This window comes from Ranitomeya imitator, chromosome 3, assembly GCF_032444005.1.
Source record: "Ranitomeya imitator isolate aRanImi1 chromosome 3, aRanImi1.pri, whole genome shotgun sequence".
Lineage (NCBI taxonomy): Eukaryota > Metazoa > Chordata > Amphibia > Anura > Dendrobatidae > Ranitomeya > Ranitomeya imitator.
Genome location: NC_091284.1, coordinates 81,237,343 through 81,257,676, shown reverse-complemented (window position 1 = coordinate 81,257,676; position 20,334 = coordinate 81,237,343). Strand labels below are relative to the sequence as shown.

Below are 20,334 nucleotides of genomic sequence, written 5' to 3'. Positions count from 1 at the left end.
TAATGCTGTAGAAGATAAGGATCTAGCATGTCCAGTTTTGGACTGCTGAGAGATAAGACACCTCCAAGGAGTCTGGCAGTGATTCTCTCATATAGTACACAGGAGCACTTGGCATAAGGAACGTTCCTGTGTATGGAAGTGTCAGGAGATAAAACTGGTGGCTAAACAATCAGCCAATCCTTTCTTCTGCCCACAGTTGTATGTTTTCTTATGACAGCCTTTCTAGCAATAACATTGGGCATAAACAGTGGAGCTTTATATGCGTAATAAATTAAATGCAACCTCAAAATAATTAGAATTAATGTGCTGATAGACAAGCTACCAGAAGTTCTAGCCAGCTTTTTTAAAAAAAAAAAAAAATCTAATTAGACAATAACAATCTTATAAAAAATACAAGCCTTGACCTTTAATTCAGCTTTTAGCAGTATGTCTAAGTATGTTCAGAAGTGAGAGAGCCAAGCTGTATATAAACATAAAGTCCAAATTAAGAAACATGGTTCCTCATCCCTCTGACAACCACTTAGATTCTGTAGTCGATTTAGACCATGGCATCTAAGGGGTCAAAAGTGATGAAACCCTCAATCCTGCTAGTAATCTTGAAGCCTGGATGTCATAAGACAATCATCACCAATTATCGGGTTGAGGTACAAGTCTGTAAAAAATTTGGGTGCAGCAGTCCATAAAAAATTACACAGGTGATTGTCAACACTGTAAAAAATAGAAAATCCGCTTCGTGTATTTTAGTAGCGTATCTTCAGATTTGGTTTACGTCTTTCCAGTGTCTTTATTTTATCCTTCTCCTCTTCAGTCAATCCATTGTCCCACATCCTAGAATAAAACAGAATTCCCAGAATTAGTGACTTTGTAGGGTGAGGATCTTCTCATATTTTCAGATCAGTCAATGAATTGATCGGCCTGAGGATGGAGTCAGTTCAATCTTGGGTTTGGGAGCACTGGGGGGGCTTAATATAATTATTCCGGTTTCCTGACAGTCATATGACACTTCTGTAATCACTTCTGACAGTCGCTGCTGGTGGCTGTGATCAGTGTGTGGCTTTTAATTATCCCTGACACTTACACACATGGACAATACTGTTTGTATCCTTCTGTTAAAGTAAGAACAACCATAATGGTCACTGAAATAGCATGAAACTGACAGAAGTCATTTTCAATTTAAATTTACTGAATATGAACTAATGAGAATCAGACGTTACTTCAGAATTGTGGTTCAATAGAAACATTAAAAAAATAATTAAAATGTCATGGTAAAAATGATGGTACTCCTAGAAAAGATTGAAAATAATTTAACCATAGAGACATGGAAAACTAAGGTGTGTCTTGTAATTAACAACAGAGGTCTCTACAAAATTGTAATTAGTCAGTCTGCCTATTTATAGCATGAAAAGTAGTCACTGTGCTGTTTGGTATCATGGTGTGAAAATTATAGACAAACATGTTAAAGGTAAAGGCTGTAAGACCATCTCCAAACAGCCTGATGTTCTTCTTACTACAGTTGCTCATAATATTCAGAGGTTTAAAGGAGTTGTCCACAACTTGGACAACCCCTTCTCAATCCCAATGTTCCTCCTTGTAAAATAATAACACTTATGCTCACCTCTGATGCTGGTTCCATTCCAGCTCTCACATCTTCTGGATGCATGTGATTTGTCTGAAAGGCGGGGAGAGTGAAGCCAATGCTGATTGACTGCAGGCATCACCCCATTATCCTTCAGACCCAGTCTCTGTCTTTGGCAACCATGATTGCTACACCACTCCTTAGAGGTTCTGTAAATGTGATATTTCATTTTTACAGCCCAATCTCATTAAAATCCATGGAATATTTGTTCAGTCAAAGTACTTACTACACCCCAAGTTACATTTCTTGAGGGGGTATGATTTCCAGTATGGGGTTACTTTTTGGGGATTTTTGATGTTCTGGCATCTCACGCAATGCCACATGAAACATGTCCCAGCAAAACCTGAGCTCCAAAAGCCAAAGGCGCTCCTTCCTTTCTAAGGCCTCTTTCACACGTCAGTGTCTCCGTTTTCTCAAGTACCAGAGACACTGACACACGTAGACCCATTCAAATGAATGGGTCTATGCACATGTCTCCGTGTTTTCACAGACTGTGTGTCCGTGTTGAAAGCACGGAGACATGTCCACTTTTCTCCGACAGCACAGTCCGCAAAGCGTCCCGCACACGTGCACATGGAGAACAGTGTGCACTCTCCTCCGTGTGCAAGTACTGCGGTAGGAGAGACAGCGCTACAGTAAGCCCTGTCCCCTGCTTTTGGTGCTAAAGCCGGCATTCATTCCTTCTCCCCAACAGCGTTCGCTGGAGAGAAGGAATGAAAAATCATGTTTTTTTTTGGTAAAAATAAAGTTTGGGGTCACCTCCCGCCTCCCATCCCCTGTGTGCCCGCCTGCTTGCTGAGAAATACTCACCCAGCTCCTGCGATGTCTGCTCTCAGCGCCGACAGCCTGTCTTGTGTGAGCGGTCACGTGGTACCGCAAATTACAGTGATGAATATGCACATATTCATCACTGTAATGAGCGGTACCACATGACCGCTCACACAGGACAGGCTGCCGGCGCTGAGAACAGACATCACAGGAGCTGGGTGAGTATTTCTCGGCAAGCAGGCGGGCGCACGGGGGATGGGAGTCGGGAGGTGACCCCAAACTTTATTTTTAACAAAAAAAACCCAAAACCTTGATTTTTCATTCCTTCTCTCCAGCGAACGCTGCTGGGGAGAAGGAATGAATGCCGGCTTCAGCACCAAAAGTAGGGGACAGCGCTTAACTGTAGCGCTGTCTCCTGCACGGTCCATGTGGTCCTCAGTCGGCACACGGCTGCTGCACGTGTGCCACACTGATGTGCCACGTGAGGACACGGACACACGGACACGGATAACTCCGGTACCGATTTCTCAGGTACCGGAATAATCAGGACGTGTGAAACAGGCCTAAGTCCCACTGTGTGCTCACACAGTAGTATATGACCACATAGAGACATCATTTTCATAAGTTTTTTGTTACTTCCTGGCATTGCCTATCATTTAGATGGCTGTCTGACAGACTTGGGGACCATAGACAGATCCCCAGCTGCCACAGTAAAGTATCTGCCTCCATAATTTCATTGAATGTTAACAATAACCAAACAGAGGGATCCCTTTTACTTAATTTAATGCCATAGATATTGCGGTCAAGTTAACCGAGACAATGCTATAAACATAAGGATGAATGACCTCGGGGAGATCAAAACATCCAACACCGCCGATACACCATCACGTGTTTCTCAACGCAGTAATCCAGAACACTGCTCCCATCCCTTATGGGAAATATGCAAATGCATGTAGAAAAGCCGCGGAGACACCATCACGTGTTTCTCAACGCAAGCAATAAATAGCCAGGTCTTTCACCGGGAAGGAAGGGCAGCATTCAAAAAGGAAAACCACCTATGCCAAAACATGGTATCCATCCACAGACAGCTGTTTCGGGGTATTTGACCCTCATCAGTGTGGAGTGGCTATTTATTGCTTGCGTTGAGAAACACGTGATGGTGTCTCCGCGGCTTTTCTACATGCATTTGCATATTTCCCATAAGGGATGGGAGCAGTGTTCTGGATCACTGCGTTGAGAAACACGTGATGGTGTCTCCGCGGTGTTGGATGTTTTGATCTCCCCGAGGTCATTCATCCTTATGTTTATAGTCCCTTTACTAGGCACTGCTCCTAATAGCCAGTTTCCTACTCCACACTGATGAGGGGCAAATACCCCGAAACAGCTGTCTGTGGATGGATACCATGTTTTGGCATAGGTGGTTTTCCTTTTTGGATGCTGCCCTTCCCATGGTTGTTCCTTCCCGGTGAAAGACCTGGCTATTTATTGCTTGCGTTGAGAAACACGTGATGGTGTCTCTGTGGCTTTTCTACAACCGAGACAATGCTGACCGACTAGTCTCCTCAATCCAAACTTCTTGGTTTAGAGCTAGAAAAGAGCAGGGGAGCTACAACAGGATAAAAACTGGAGGTGAAAGCAGCACATCCTATGGGATATTAGCATATTTCATTAAGATGGAAAAATGCAGTTAATGGAAGAGTTATTTATTTTTAAAGTAGCAAAACATTAAAAAATTCATATATAGTGCAATTGCGGAGTAACTTTAAAGGGGTTGTCCTCTTAGAAAACTTTTTACCATATGCTTATTTCATTAAAAAAACTCTGTGTCTCTAGCGCTGTACGAGTCACTGCTGTTTGGCTGCAGCGATGGCTTCACATCGACAGCGCTGTAGCCAAATACTAAGCTCAGCGGCTCATGTCATGTACAGAGCAATGGACCAAAAGAGGGTACGTAAAGCTCAGGGGGGGTTTTTGTTATTTTTTTTTATATATAACTGAACATAAGTAAAAGGTTTTCTGACAGAGGACAACCCCTTTAACATGCCCTCTGCACCAGTCAGTGAATGGCAGAAAAAAATAAATTCTGAAATTCTTACTTTTTTTCATCGTAGCTGTATAACATTATATTCACCACACTGCCGGAAAGTCCATTTCTGATGTGGCTTTGATGCTGCTTTGGACACAGATTTGTTGTTGTTTTTTTCTATAGTGTAAAATGTGGAAGTAAAATACTCCACAAACCTCAATTAATGAGGATTTGATTTAGGAGTGAATTACCAGTGAATCCACAAGTTCTATAAAAAAAAAACCTCACTATACTCACCTCCTCAGGAGATTCAGAGGGTTCCGTGACAGTTCCCATGCCAATCTTTATATAACCAGGGCTCCTATGGTGATGTCTTATCCCATCTGCCAAGATCAACCACTTAGAAGCTCCAGAGGTCACATGGACCGAGACGTCTTCACAAAAAATGGGTTATACAAAGACTGGCAGGGGAACAATTAAGGAAACCACAGCTGTATATTTAGCCTTTACTGGTTATTAAAATGGGGGACCCCGTAAAAAATTATGTAGAGTATAATTAATAACCAGCAAAGGCTAGGCACATAGCTATAGGTTGATCTTAATAGGCTAGGAAGGGGCCATGGATATTGGCCCCAACCCAGACTAAAAGCATCAGCTCTCAGCCACCCCCAAAAAGGCGCATCCATAAGATGTGCCAAATTTGGCATTTAGGCTCGCTCTTCCTACTTGCCCTGGTGCATTGGCAAGTGGAGTGATAGTTTTGGGGTTGATGTCAGCTTTGTATTGGCAGCTGACATCAAGCCCAGGAGTTTGTTATCTACAAGATGCCCCCATTACTAATCCCATAGTCAAATTGTAAATTAACTAACACCCAGAATAAAGTCCTTTATTTGAAAGAGTGACACAGACTCCTTTATTGAATTAAAATTAACCAAAAACATTTATTCTCACCTTTATGCCCAATCCACTGAAGCCAATGTCCCCTGTAACAAAAATAAAATAATAAAGCACCATCATCCTCGCCTGTCCCTGACGTGAGGATAATAATCCAATTGTCCTGCGACGCGTGTAGCTCTGCTACAGCTATATGGCAGACTGCATTGTTGCATGATGCAGCAAAATAGTCTGCCATCCAGCAGAGAAATTGCTGTTGTGCATGCTTGCTCAGCTTGACATGACATGATAAAGTTGGGAGGAGTTCATTGAACTCCTTTCACCTCACTGATGTCACCGCGAGCGTAAGAAAGTTCTCGCTCATGGTGCCTTAAGAAAGGTCATCGGAGTTCAAAGCCAATGAAATCGGTTCAATTCAATGACATCACCTCGAGCACCTTTAGCTCTGAACTCCAATGACCTTTCTGATGGCACCACAAGTGTGAGAGCTTTCAAGTGAGCAATAAGGGAGGACAAATGCTTGGAGGGCACGTTCTAGAAAAATCCGCTTCTTTCTCCTCCTGGACTGATTTTTTCATTGTCAGTATTTTCAATTCATGGGTAAAATCTGTCTTCAGTGAATAAAGATTTTGCCATTACTGAAATAGGAGATGCTTATGAAATTGTATGGAGAACTGTAACTATACATCGTACATAGCTATGGTGATTTGTTTAGTCACCACATTTCACAATATAAGATTATAAATGCTGCAAATCTTTTAGCCATATTGCACATGTCACTTCTATACATTTCACTTGATAAATAATGTAATAATGCAATGTGTTTTGTCCCAGTTTTCTGATAATGCTGCATGCACAATAATGAGATAGTAATAAGAATAGTGGTAGATATATTTCTTATAACCTCCACTTCATGACTCACCGTAATTCCTCTATACTGCAGGCCGGACTGGACAAAGCTGCCACCAAGTCACTGAAGTGCGGGCCGGACAGATGATTACCAGACAGGCCAAGTATCTTCAGAGACTGGTTGTTCCTTATTACAGATGCCAACTGAATGCAGGAAGAGTCTTGTAGATCAATCCTAGCTAAACTGTAAGAATAAGAAGATGAGACGTTGGCGACAAGTCCACAGACCATCAATGTAAAATCCATAAATTGTGAATGTGAAGCTAGGAAACGGGAACTCCCCCGAAAAGTCGCACAGGTGTGCAGAAGCTCACTCCCCCTGGCAGCATGAAGACCCTTCAAACTGTTTGGGACATCTGCAAGAATGAATGAAGAAAAGCTGAGTGCTACCATGAGTCCTATGTCAGGACCACAGTAAGGGTATGTGTCCACGGTCAGGATTGCATCAGGATTTGACGCAGGTAAAATCTGCACCAAATCTGCACCTGAGGTCACCTGCGTTTTTACATGCGTTTTTTTCATGCGAATTTGTGTGTGTTTTTGTAAGCCAAATAAAGATATACAAAAAAAAGAATTGTGAAGTCATTTCTTGTCCAACCTCTTCATTTAAATACTCCATTGAAGAATAATGTTTACACACACAGCTAGATAGATAGATAGATAGATAGATATGATAGATACGATAGATAGATAGATAGATAGATAGATAGATAGATAGATAGATATGATAGATACGATAGATAGATAGATAGATATCTATCTATTATCTATCTATCGTATTCATCTATCGCATCTATCTGTCTATCTATCTATCTATCTATTATCTATCTATCGTATTCATCTATCGCATCTATCTATCTATCTATCTATCTATCTATTATCTATCGTATTCATCTATCGCATCTATCTATCTATCTTTCTTTCTATCTATCTATCTATCTATCTATCTATCTATCTATCTATCTATCTTATCCATCTATCATATCTATCTATCTATCTATCTATCTATCTATCTATCTATCTATCTATCTATCTATCGTATTTATCTATGGCATCTATCTATTGATATACCTATCTATTATCTACTGATATATCTATCTATAAATATATCTATCTATCTATCTATCTATCTATCTATCTATCTATAGATATACCGATAGATACCGTAGATATATTGATAGATAAATAATAGATAGATAATAGATTAATAGGTAGATACGATAGATAGATGGATACGATAGATGGATACAATAGATAGATACGATAGATGGATCACACATGCGAGAAACTCAGACGAGTCTCACATCTTAATACCCGGCACTGCCGCCGACACTCGGGAGAGGATCATGCTGTTGCATGTATTTCTATGCAGCCGCACGCTCAGGTTCCAAGTGTCGGTGGCAGTGCCGGGTATTAAGATGCGAGACTCATCCGACTTTCTCACATGTGTGATCCCAGCCATAAATAAAGACACATACACCCATTAAATCTGCATTAGGCCGGGGTCACACTCGCGAGAAACTCACACAAGTCTCTCGCTTCAATACCCAGCACTGCCGCGGGCACTCGGGAGCGGAGTGTGCGGCTGTATGTATTTCTATGCAGCTGAACACTCTAGTCCTGAGGGCTCGCGGCAGTGTCGGGTATTTACCCCGGCCTTAAATGCAATGTTTAATTTAAAAAAAATTTTTTTTAAAAATGGCGTGCTCCCGCACAATTTTCTGTGCCAGAGAGGGAAAGCCAGCGACTGGGGGACTGATATTTGTAGACTGGGAAGGGGTTAATACCCATGGAGCTTCCCAGGCTATGAATATCAGCCCGCAGCTGTCTGCATAGCCTTTACTAGCTATAAAAATAGGAGGACCCCCCCAAAAAAATGATGTGGGGTCCCCCTATAATTTATAGCCAGAAAGGCTACGCAGACAGCTGCGGGCTGATATTCATAGCCTAGAGAGGGACCATGGATATTGCCCCCTCCCCCCTGGCTACAAATAGCAGCCCCCAGCCACCCCAGAAATGGCGCATCTATAAGATGCGCCAATTCCGGCGCTTAGCCTCTCTCTTCCCACTCCCGAGTAGCGGTGGGATATGGGGTAATAAGGGGTTAATGACACCTTAGGTGACATTAAGCCCGGTTAATAATGGCGAGGCGTCAACAAGACGCCTATCCATTATTAATCCTAGTAAAGTGTAAATAAAACACAGACACTAGAAAAAAGTATTTTAATGAAATGATTACACACACTTTTTGACCATATCTTTATTGTACGCTCAATCCTCTTGAAGACCCTCGTCCTGCAAAAAAGCAAAAAAAAAACAAACTAAATTCATACTCCCTGTCCACAGATATCCCATAATGAGTGTCCCACGACGAGTCCAGCCCTACTACATCTGGATGCCTGACATCCAGACATAGCAGAGCTTGTAGATGATCGCTGGCGATAACTCTCCAAGGATCACCTACATTCTAGCACTCACAGTCAGCTAACCGTGAGAACCAGCCTAGTGTGACCGGAGATAACCCCCCGTCACATGCACGGCAGTTCTCGCGGTAAGCTAAGTTATCGCGAGAACTTATCTTACCTCGAGAACTGCAGTGGACGCGGGGCTTCCGGCGGCATGTGACATGCGTCGTAAGCTGCATTAACGCAGTTTCTACACATTTCACGAATCATTAGATGAGGTTTTACCGCATCTAATGATTATCTATGGGAAATTTATGGCGTGGCGACGGAGCGTCGCCGCACTGTAAACAGACGTGCTGCGTTCTGAAAAGACGCGCCACATATCTGTTTACGCGGGTCTGCTGCCTGCGTGTTTTACCGCATAGTGGAGACGGATTTTCATGAAATCCCCTCCACTATGCTGTAACATCTGGACGCTGCGTGTTTGATGCTGTGGCTCTACACAGCGTCAAACACGCAGCGTTTCCTGAACCCTAAAGCTTCCTGAGACCTTTCATGTGTGAGGATGCATTTTAACCAGGGGAGGGAGCTCATACACAAGTTTTCGTATGAACACTGCCATGAATGAAGAATGTTATCTAAACATCCTCCAAGAACAACTTCTCCCAATGATCTAGGGACAATTTGATGATGATGCTGTTTTCCACCATGATGGAGCATCAAGTCACAAGCCAAAAGTGATAATGGAGTGGCTTAGTGAACAAAATATTGCAATTTTGTGTCCATGGTGAGGAAACCCCCCAGATCTCTATTCTATTAAGAACCTGTAGTCAGTCTTTAACTCCTTAGTGATGGAGCCAATTTGCAGCTTAATGACCAGGCCAATTTTCACAATTCTGACCACTGTCACTTTATGAGGTTATAGCTTCATGTAAGGGTATGTTTCCACGTTCAGGAAACGTTGCGTTTTTGATGCTGCGTTGAGCCGCAGCGTAAAAAACGCAGCGTCCAGATGTTACAGCATAGTGGAGGGGATTTCATGAAATCCCGTTTCCACTATGCATTAAAAGTCGCATGCGGCATACCTGCGAAAACGCACATGCGGCGCGTCTTTTAAGAATGCAGCATGTCCTTACATTGCAGAAAAAACGAAAGGACAGCGCAGGTGACCTGCCAGTGAACTCAGGTGCAGATTTGGTCAGGATTTTACCTGCATAAAATCATGACCAAATCGTGATGCAATCCTGAACGTAGACACATACCCTTAGTGGTAAAATTTATTCGATATTACTTGCGTTTATTTATGAAAAAAAACAGAAATATGGCAAAAAAAAATAAAATGTTGTAATTTTCAAACCTTTAATTTTTATGCCCTTAAATCAGAGAGATAAGTCACATAAAACAGTTAATAAATACCATTTCCCACATGTCTTCTTTACATCAGCACAATTTTGAAAACAATTTTCTTTTGTTTGGAAGTTATAAGGGTTAAAAGTTGACCAGCGATTTCTCATTTTTACAACAAAATTCACAAAACCATTTTTGTTAGGGACCACCTGACATTTAAAGTCACTTTGAGGGGTGTACATGACAGAAAATACCCAAAAGTGACACCATTCTAAAAACTGCACTCCTCAAGGTGCTCAAAATCACATTCAAGAAGTTTATTAACCCTGTACGTGCTTCACAGGAACTGAAGCAATGTGGAAGGAAAAAATTAACATTTAACTTTTTTTTTACACACATTTTACTTCAGAAACATTTTTTTAATTTTCACAAGTTTAAAAAGAGAAAATGAACCACAAAATTTGTTGTGCAATTTCTTCTGAATACGCCGATACCCCATATGTGGGGGTAAACCACTGTTTGGGCGCACGGCAGAGCTTGGAAGAGAAGGAGTGGACGCCATGTCGCGTTTGGAGAGCCCCTGATGTGCCTAATCAGTGGAAACCCCCCCCACAAGTGACACCATTTTGGAAACTAGACCCCTTAAGGAACGTATCTAGATGTGTGGTAAGAACTTTGAACCCCCAAGTGCTTCATAGAAGTTTATAACGTAGAGCCATAAAAATAAAAAATTGCATTTTTTCCACAAAAATGATATTTTCTCCCCAAAATGTTTATTTTCACGAGGGTAACAGGAGAAATTAGACCCCTAAAGTTGTTGTGAAATTTGTTCTGAGTGCACCGATACCCCATATATGGGGGTGAACCACTGTTTGGGCGCACGGCAGAGCTTGGAAGGAAAGTGCTGTTTGACTTTTTCAATGCAGAATTGTCTGGAATTGAGATCGGACGCCATGCCGCGTGTGGAGAATCCCTGATGTGCCTAAACAGTGGAAACCCCTCACAAGTGACACTATTTGGAAACTAGACCCCTTAAGGAACTTATCTAGATGCAGAGCCGTGAAAATAAAAAAAATCTTTTTTTTCCTCAAAAATATTTTTTTAGCCCGCAAATTTTTATTTTCACAAGGGTAACAGGAGAAATTGGACCCCAAAAGTTGTTGCTCAGTTTGTCCTGAGTACGCTGATACCCCATATTTGGGGGGACCACTGTTTGGGCGCATGGCAGATCTTGGAAGGAAAAGAGCGCCGTTTTGGAATGCAGACTTTGATAGAATGGTCTGCGGGGGTCATGTTGCGTTTGCAGAGCCCTCAATGTGCCTAAACAGTAGAAATCCCCATCAAATGACCATATTTTAGAAAATAGACCCCACAAGGAGCTTATCCAGATGTGTGGTGAGCACTTTGAACCCCCAAGTGCTTCACAGAAGTTTATAACACAGAGCCATAAAAATAAAAAATCATTTTATTTTCCACAAAAATGATTTTTTTAGCCTGCATTTTTTTATTTTCCCAAGGGTAACAGGAGAAATTGAAACTCAAAAGTTGTTGTCCAATTTGTTCTGAGTACACTGATGCCCCATATGTGGGGGTAAACCACTGTTTGAGCGCACAGCAGAGCTCAAAAGGGAGGGAGCACTGTTGTGAGTTCCGTTCTGGAGCTCCCTCCTGTGGTTGCTAATGGTATTTTTGCGAGTTCTGCCCTTGGGCTCCCTCAGGTGGTTTCAAGTGGAACTGCTGCTCCGTTAGGTAGCTGTGGCAGCTGCCTTCACTAATCGCCTTGCCTGGGTTTGTTATTTAAACCTGCTCTGGGCTTTAGTCCATGCCTGCTGTCAATGTTCTTGGTTGGATTTGTTTCTTCCCTTGGATTTCTCATATGGCTAGTCCTTGTCTGCAAAAGATAAGTTTTGCTAGTTTTGTTTGTCCATTTGCTTGGACTCTATTGCTTTGCATTTTGTCTCTTTTGTCCAGCTTGTCACTATGTCTTATTCAGGCTAGCTGGAAGCTCTGGGAAAGCAGATTTGCCCCTCCACACCGTGAGTCGGTGTGGAGTTCATTTTTGTAAACTCTGCGTGGATTTTGTAGTTTTTCATACTGACCGCATAGTATCCTTTGCTCTCTGTCTATCTAGTTTAGTTTTGGCCTCCCTTTGCTGAAATCTAATTTCATTTCTGTGTTCGTCATTTCCCTCTCCTTTCACAGTCAATATTTGTGGGGGGCTGTCTTTCCTTTTGGGGGTTTCTCTGAGGCAAGATAGCTTTCTATTTCCTTCTTTAGGGGTAGTTATATCTGAGGCTGTGACGAGGTGTCTAGGGAGTGTCAGGAACATCCCACGGCTATTTCTAGTTGTGTTGTTAGGATTAGGGACTGCGGTCAGTAGAGATACCACCTTCTCAGAGCTCGCTCCATGTTGCGTTTTAGCCACCAGGTCATTTCAGTGTGGCCTCTTAACCACCAGGTCATAACAGTACAGCAGGCCAAGAATGAATTGAATGCATCTCAAAAGAAGGAAAAAAGAAGAGTTCTGAACCATTTTTTTTTTCTGTGCTCTGTTCTGTCTTCTTTTTCCTCTTGATATCTGGGTGGTGCTGGATATATGCTCTGGTATGGAGGTTCAGGGTTTGTTTTCTCATGTGGATCAACTTGCTGCAAGAGTCCAGAGTATCCAAGATTATATTGTTCAGACTCCGGCTCTAGAGCCAAGAATTCCTATTCCTGACTTGTTTTTTGGGGACAGATCCAAGTTTTTGAACTTTAAAAATAGCTGCAAATTGTTTTTTGCTTTGAAACCCCGTTCTTCTGGTGATCCCATTCAGCAAGTGAAAATCATCATATCCTTACTGCGTGGTGATCCTCAAGACTGGGCATTTGCTCTTGAAACAGGGAATCCGGCATTATTGGAAGTAGATGCATTCTTTCAGGCGCTCGGATTGTTGTATGACGAACCTAACTCTGTAGAGCATGCTGAGAAAACACTGTTGGCCCTGTGTCAGGGTCAGGAAGCGGCAGAGTTATATTGCCAGAAGTTTAGAAAATGGTCTGTGCTCACTAAATGGAATGAAGAGGCGCTGGCTGCTATTTTCAGAAAAGGTCTTTCTGAAACCCTTAAAGATGTTATGGTGGGCTTTCCTACGCCTACCGGTTTGAGCGAATCTATGTGTCTGGCTATTCAGATTGAGCGGCGCTTGCGTGAGTGCAAGGCGGTGCACCATGTGGCAGTGTCCTCTGAGCAAAGTCCTGAGCCTATGCAATGTGATAGGATTTTGACTAGAGCAGAAAGGCAGAAATTCAGACGTCAGAATGGCCTGTGTTTTTACTGTGGTGATTCAGCTCATGCAATTTCTGACTGCCCTAAGCGTACTAGGAGGGTCCCTAGGTCTGTTACCATTAGTACTGTGCAGCCTAAATTTCTCTTGTCGGTTACCCTGATTTGCTCATTGTCGTCCTTTTCTGTTATGGCATTTGTGGATTCTGGCGCTGCCCTGAACTTAATGGACTTAGAATTTGCCAGGCGCTGTGGTTTTTCCTTGGAACTTTTGCAGAGTCCTATTCCCTTGAGGGGGATTGATGCTACGCCATTGGCCATGAATAAACCTCAGTACTGGACACAGTTAACCATGTGCATGGCTCCAGCACATCAGGAAAATATTCGCTTTTTGGTGTTGCATAATTTGCATGATGTTGTTGTGCTGGGTTTTCCATGGTTACAGGAACATAATCCAGTGCTGGATTGGAGATCTATGTCTGTGACTGGTTGGGGTTGTCAGGGGATACATAGTGATATTCCTTTGATGTCCATTTCCTCGTCCCCTTCTTCTGAGGTTCCTGAGTTTTTGTCGGATTTCCAGGATGTATTTGATGAGCCCAAGTCCAGTTCCCTGCCTCCTCATAGGGACTGCGATTGTGCCATTAATTTGATTCCTGGCTGTAAGTTCCCTAAGGGCCGACTTTTCAATCTGTCTGTGCAAGAGCATGCCGCTATGCGGAATTATGTAAAGGAGTCCTTGGAGAAAGGGCATATTCGTCCGTCTTCGTCACCGTTGGGAGCGGGATTTTTTTTTGTTGCCAAGAAGGATGGCTCCTTGAGACCCTGTATAGATTATCGCCTTCTCAATAAGATCACTGTCAAATTCCAGTATCCGTTACCTTTGCTTTCTGATTTGTTTGCTCGGATTAAGGGTGCTAGTTGGTTTACTAAAATCGACCTCCGAGGGGCGTATAATCTTGTGCGTATTAAACAAGGTGATGAATGGAAAACAGTATTTAATACGCCTGAAGGCCATTTTGAATATCTTGTAATGCCATTCGGGCTCTCTAATGCTCCATCGGTATTTCAGTCCTTTATGCATGATATCTTCCGGAATTATTTGGATAAATTTATGATTGTGTATTTGGATGATATTTTGGTTTTCTCCGATGATTGGGAGTCTCATGTGAAGCAGGTTAGGATGGTGTTTCAGGTCCTTCGTACTAATGCGTTGTTTGTGAAGGGGTCTAAGTGCCTCTTTGGAGTTCAGAGGGTTTCTTTTTTGGGTTTCATTTTTTCTCCCTCGGGTATTGAAATGGACCCTGTTAAAGTCCAGGCCATTCATGATTGGACTCAACCTACATCTGTAAAGAGCCTTCAGAAATTTTTGGGCTTTGCCAATTTTTATCGTCGCTTTATTGCTAATTTTTCTAGTGTGGTGAAGCCTCTGACCGATTTGACGAGGAAGGGCGCTGATGTGGTGAATTGGTCCTCTGCGGCTGTTGAGGCCTTTCAGGAGCTTAAACATCGTTTTACTTCTGCCCCTGTGTTGCGTCAGCCAGATGTTTCTCTCCCTTTTCAGGTTGAGGTTGATGCTTCTGAGATTGGGGCAGGGGCCGTTTTGTCTGAGAGAAATTCTGATGGCTCTTTGATGAAACCTTGTGCCTTCTTCTCCAGAAAATTTTCGTCTTCTGAGCGTAATTATGATGTCGGCAATCGGGAGTTGTTGGCTATGAAGTGGGCATTTGAGGAGTTGCGACATTGGCTTGAAGGAGCCAAGCATCGCGTGGTGGTCTTGACTGATCACAAGAATCTGATTTACCTCGAGTCTGCTAAGCGGTTGAATCCTAGACAGGCTCGGTGGTCTTTGTTTTTCTCACATTTTGATTTTGTGGTCTCGTATATTCCTGGATCTAAGAATGTGAAGGCTGATGCCCTTTCTAGGAGTTTTTTTGCCTGATTCTCCGGGAGTTCTTGAGCCGGCTGGGATCCTCAAGGAGGGGGTGATTCTTTCTGCCATCTCCCCTGATTTACGGCGGGTACTTCAGGAGTTTCAGGCTGATAAACCTGACCGCTGTCCTGTGGGGAAATTGTTTGTTCCTGATAGATGGACTAGTAGGGTAATTTCTGAGGTTCATTGTTCGGTGTTGGCTGGTCACCCTGGGATTTTCGGTACCAGAGATTTGGTGGCTAGGTCCTTTTGGTGGCCTTCCTTGTCGCGGGATGTGCGTTCGTTTCTGCAGTCCTGTGGGACCTGTGCTCGGGCTAAGCCTTGCTGTTCCCGTGCCAGCGGGTTGCTTTTGCCTTTGCCTATTCCTGAGAGGCCCTGGACGCATATTTCCATGGATTTTATTTCTGATCTTCCTGTTTCTCAGAAGATGTCTGTCATCTGGGTGGTTTGTGACCGGTTTTCTAAGATGGTCCATTTGGTGCCGTTGCCTAAGTTGCCTTCCTCTTCTGATTTGGTTCCATTATTTTTTCAGCATGTGGTTCGTTTGCATGGTATTCCGGAGAATATTGTGTCTGACAGAGGTTCCCAGTTCGTTTCTAGGTTTTGGCGGTCCTTTTGTGCTAGAATGGGCATTGATTTGTCTTTTTTTCTGCATTCCATCCTCAGACAAATGGCCAAATGGAGCGAACCAATCAGACCTTGGAAACCTATTTGAGATGCTTCGTGTCTGCTGATCAGGATGATTGGGTGACGTTTTTGCCGTTGGCCGAGTTTGCCCTTAATAATCGGGCTAGTTCGGCTACCTTGGTTTCGCCTTTTTTTTGTAACTTTGGTTTTCATCCTCGTTTTTCTTCAGGGCAGCTTGAGCCTTCTGACTGTCCTGGTGTGAATTCCGTGGTGGACAGGTTGCAGCAAATTTGGACTCATGTGGTGGACAATTTGACGTTGTCTCAGGAGAAGGCTCAGCGTTTTGCTAACCGTCGTCGGTGTGTTGGTCCCCGGCTTCGTGTTGGGGATTTGGTCTGGTTGTCTTCTCGTCATGTTCCTATGAAGGTTTCTTCCCCTAAGTTCAAGCCTCGCTTTATTGGGCCTTATAAGATTTCTGAAATTATCAATCCAGTGTCTTTTCGTTTGGTCCTTCCAGCTTCCTTTTCCATTCATAATGTGTTCCATAGATCCTTGTTGCGGAGATATGTGGTACCTATGGTTCCCTCCGTTGATCCTCCTGCTCCGGTGTTGGTTGAGGGGGAATTGGAATATGTGGTAGAGAAGATTTTGGATTCTCGTTTTTCGAGGCGGAAGCTTCTGTATCTCGTCAAGTGGAAGGGTTATGGCCAGGAGGATAATTCTTGGGTTGTTGCCTCCGATGTTCATGCTCCCGATTTGGTTCATGCTTTCCATTTGGCTCGTCCTGATCGGCCTGGGAGCTCTGGTGAGGGTTCGGTGACCCCTCCTCAAGGGGGGGTACTGTTGTGAGTTCCGTTCTGGAGCTCCCTCCTGTGGTTGCTAATGGTATTTTTGCGAGTTCTGCCCTTGGGCTCCCTCTGGTGGTTTCAAGTGGAATTGCTGCTCCGTTAGGTAGCTGTGGCAGCTGCCTTCACTAATCGCCTTGCCTGGGTTTGTTATTTAAACCTGCTCTGGGCTTTAGTCCATGCCTGCTGTCAATGTTCTTGGTTGGATTTGTTTCTTCCCTTGGATTTCTCATATGGCCAGTCCTTGTCTGCAAAAGATAAGTTTTGCTAGTTTTGTTTGTCCATTTGCTTGGACTCTATTGCTTTGCATTTTGTCTGTTTTGTCTAGCTTGTCACTATGTCTTATTCAGGCTAGCTGGAAGCTCTGGGAAAGCAGATTTGCCCTTCTACACCGTGAGTCGGTGTGGAGTTCATTTTTGTAAACTCTGCGTGGATTTTGTAGTTTTTAATACTGACCGCACAGTATCCTTTGCTCTCTGTCTATCTAGTTTAGTTTTGGCCTCCCTTTGCTGAAATCTAATTTCATTTCTGTGTTCGTCATTTCCCTCTCCTTTCACAGTCAATATTTGTGGAGGGCTGTCTTTCCTTTTGGGGGTTTCTCTGAGGCAATATAGCTTTCTATTTCCTTCTTTAGGGGTAGTTATATCTGAGGCTGTGACGAGGTGTTTAGGGAGTGTCAGGAACATCCCACGGCTATATCTAGTTGTGTTGTTAGGATTAGGGACTGCGGTCAGTAGAGATACCGCCTTCTCAGAGCTCATTCCATGTTGCGTTTTAGCCACCAGGTCATTTCAGTGTGGCCTCTTAACCACCAGGTCATAACAGAGCACCATTTGACTTTTTAATTGCAAAATTGGCTGGAATCAATGGTGGCGCCATGTCGCATTAGGAGACCCTCTGATGTACCTAAACAGTGGAAACTCCACAATTCTAACTCCAACCCTAAGCACAACACACCCCTAACCCTAATCCTAATCACAACCCTAACCCCAACACACCCCTAACCCTAATCCCAACCCTAACCATAACCCTAACCCCCAAACACCCCTAACCCTAATCGCAACCCTAGCCATAACCCTAACCCCAACACTCCCCTAACCCTAATCCCAACCCTAACCCTAATCCCAACCCTAATCCCAACACACCCCTAATCCCAACCCTAATCATAACCCCAACCACAAACCTAACCCTAATCCCAACCCTAACTTTAATCCCACTAATCCCAACCCTAAACCTAATCTCAACCCTAACCCTAATCCAAACCTTAATCCCAACACTAACCCTAATCCCAACTCTAATCCTAACTTTAGCCCCAACTCTAAGGGTATATTTGAACAGGGCATAAGCTCTGCGTTTTGGATGCAGCTGATACCCTGCTCTGCCCAAAGCACCATTCCCTGTTGAACACATGCGGAATCACTGCATCGTATTCATAGACTGTGTTATTTATCTTGCAGAGACGGAGAGTCTCCGCAAGATAAATAGACATGCTGCCGTTTGGAAAGACGCGCCACATGTCCGGATGCGGCCCTGCACACATAGTGGAGATGGGATTTCATAAAATCCCCTCCACTATGCTGTAACATCTTGGAAGCTGCGGATTGGATGCTGCGGCTGTATGCAGCGTCCAATCCGTAGCAAATCCTGAACGAATCCTTAATGTAGAAATATACCCTAATTTTAGCCCCAACCCTAACCCTAACCTTAACTTTAGCCCAACTCACTTTAGCCCAACTGTAACCCTAATGGGAAAATGGAAATAAATGCATTTTCTTTATTTTATTATTTTTCCCTAACTAAGGTGGTGATAAAGAGGAGGGTTATATACCTTTTTTTTATTTTGATCACTGTGATAGGGTTTATCACAGTGACCAAAATGAACCAATATGAAAAAATCTTCCTACTGTTGCAGGCTGCCAGCCGGCAGGTCTTGGTGGGCGCACTGAGCATGTGCTTGCCATTTTATTCTCGGAAGAAGACGCCAGCGGCCGTGCAGGGAATCAGGAGGATCCAGGGACACCGGGAGACACTGGTAAGTATCGGGAGGGCGATCGGAGACCCTGTTTCTCTGTATTCTGATGTGCGATCACATCGGAGGACAGAGAAATTAAATGGCAAATCGCGCATTTTTTTGCGGTCGCCATTTTACGGTAAATAATGGCAATCGCAACCCGGGGGTCGGTAAAAACCAACCCGAATCATTTTCTCTGGGGTCTCGGCTACCCCCAGCAGCCGAGACCCCAGAGAAAATCTGACTCTGGGGGGCACTATACACTTTTTCCACAGCGCCGTTAATTAACGTTAAGGGTTTAAAAAGCAGGTAGAAAAACAAAAACAAAGAAATTGTGTTGCAAACTCCAAGCACTGATTAGAAAAGAATTGGGTGGTCATGAGTCAAGATTTCACCAAGAAGATGATATCCAACTGCCAGGACGAATTGCAGAAATCTTGAAAAATAAGAGTCAACACTGTACATATTGAGTCTTTATATAAGCTTGATGTATTTGTCAATGCATGTTTAAAAATGTATGAAGATCTAAAATCACTAAAGTAGCAAACTATGTGAAAATCAAAATTTGTTTTAGTCTCACAACCTTTGGCCTCGACTGTACACAATAGGAACAGAGAGTACGGAGGAGAGAAGGGCTGAGTGTCATTAGATGTCTCACAGGAGTCAGTCTGCTCTAAACTGTTCTGGGAGTGTTCTTTTTTGCCTCTGAATGATGCTTCCTGTTTATGATTGGCTAATGACTTACAAGGGAAAAAATATGCCCCAAGAATGGAATCTCTGCTAACGTTCCCTTGCATGAAGGGGGAATTAGAATTTAAACTTTCCTCTACAGTCACTATTCCATGATGTGGCTGGTTTAATATGCTATGACTGGTGATAGCTCCACTTTAATTATTTTTTTTTTCTTTTTTTCTTTAGCAAAGAATAAACAATTCTGGCGTATTTTTTTTTTGAGTTTTTTAGAGAGAAAGACAAGACAGAAAGACATTATTAAAAATGTCACATATGAAGGTGCATTCAGCAGTTTATCTCATAATAATCGTAGGGAACATGAAACAGAATAAAAACCATGTACAACTTGTCCTCCACTTGTTTCAGTCCTGGACTCATCTCATATACTCACTGTAATTTCTCTATCCTGCAGTCTGGACTGGACAGAGCCTCCATCAAGTCACTGAAACGAGGACCGGACAGATGGTTACCAGAGAGGCCAATTGTCTTCAGGGACTGGTTGTTCCTTATTAGCAATGCCAATTGGATACAGAAAATTTCTGGTAGATCATTACCATTCAGACTATGAGAATAAAAAGATGAGATGTGACATCCCCAGAGGTTTAGTATAACATTTTTACATTTTAACATTATGTGAATATTAAAAGAAAATGTTCTGAATGTTTATAAAATCCAAAGACTATGATTAGAAGCCAGCCCATTGTGTGTGGTGGAGGCTGCCAAATTCTTCTTCATTTTTTTATTCTGGAAAACTGTACCACAATTTTTAGATGGCCACGCATTTTTACAGATATATACCCTTGCCAAAAATCACAGTCTTTTAGGCTGAAATCACACATGCATATCTTTCATTGTTTTTGGAGACAAAAGTGAATTTAAATAGACAATAAACTATACACTGTGTGAGCAATTATTAGGCAAGTGAGTATTTTGACC

General features: G+C 43.0%; 1 protein-coding gene across 1 annotated transcript in view; it reads right to left on the bottom strand.

Annotated features, from left to right (window-relative positions):
* Positions 1-349: 349 nt before the first annotated feature.
* Positions 350-20,334, bottom strand: part of LOC138672719 (NACHT, LRR and PYD domains-containing protein 12-like) — a 108,932-nt gene continuing 88,947 nt past the window's right edge. Inside the window, exons 8-10 of the mRNA XM_069761000.1 lie at positions 19,790-19,960; positions 6,247-6,417; positions 350-828 (exon numbers count right to left, since the gene is read on the bottom strand). Coding sequence (XP_069617101.1) covers positions 741-828; positions 6,247-6,417; positions 19,790-19,960 — 430 coding nt within the window. The 3' untranslated portion in view covers positions 350-740. The remainder of the gene's footprint in view (positions 829-6,246; positions 6,418-19,789; positions 19,961-20,334) is intronic.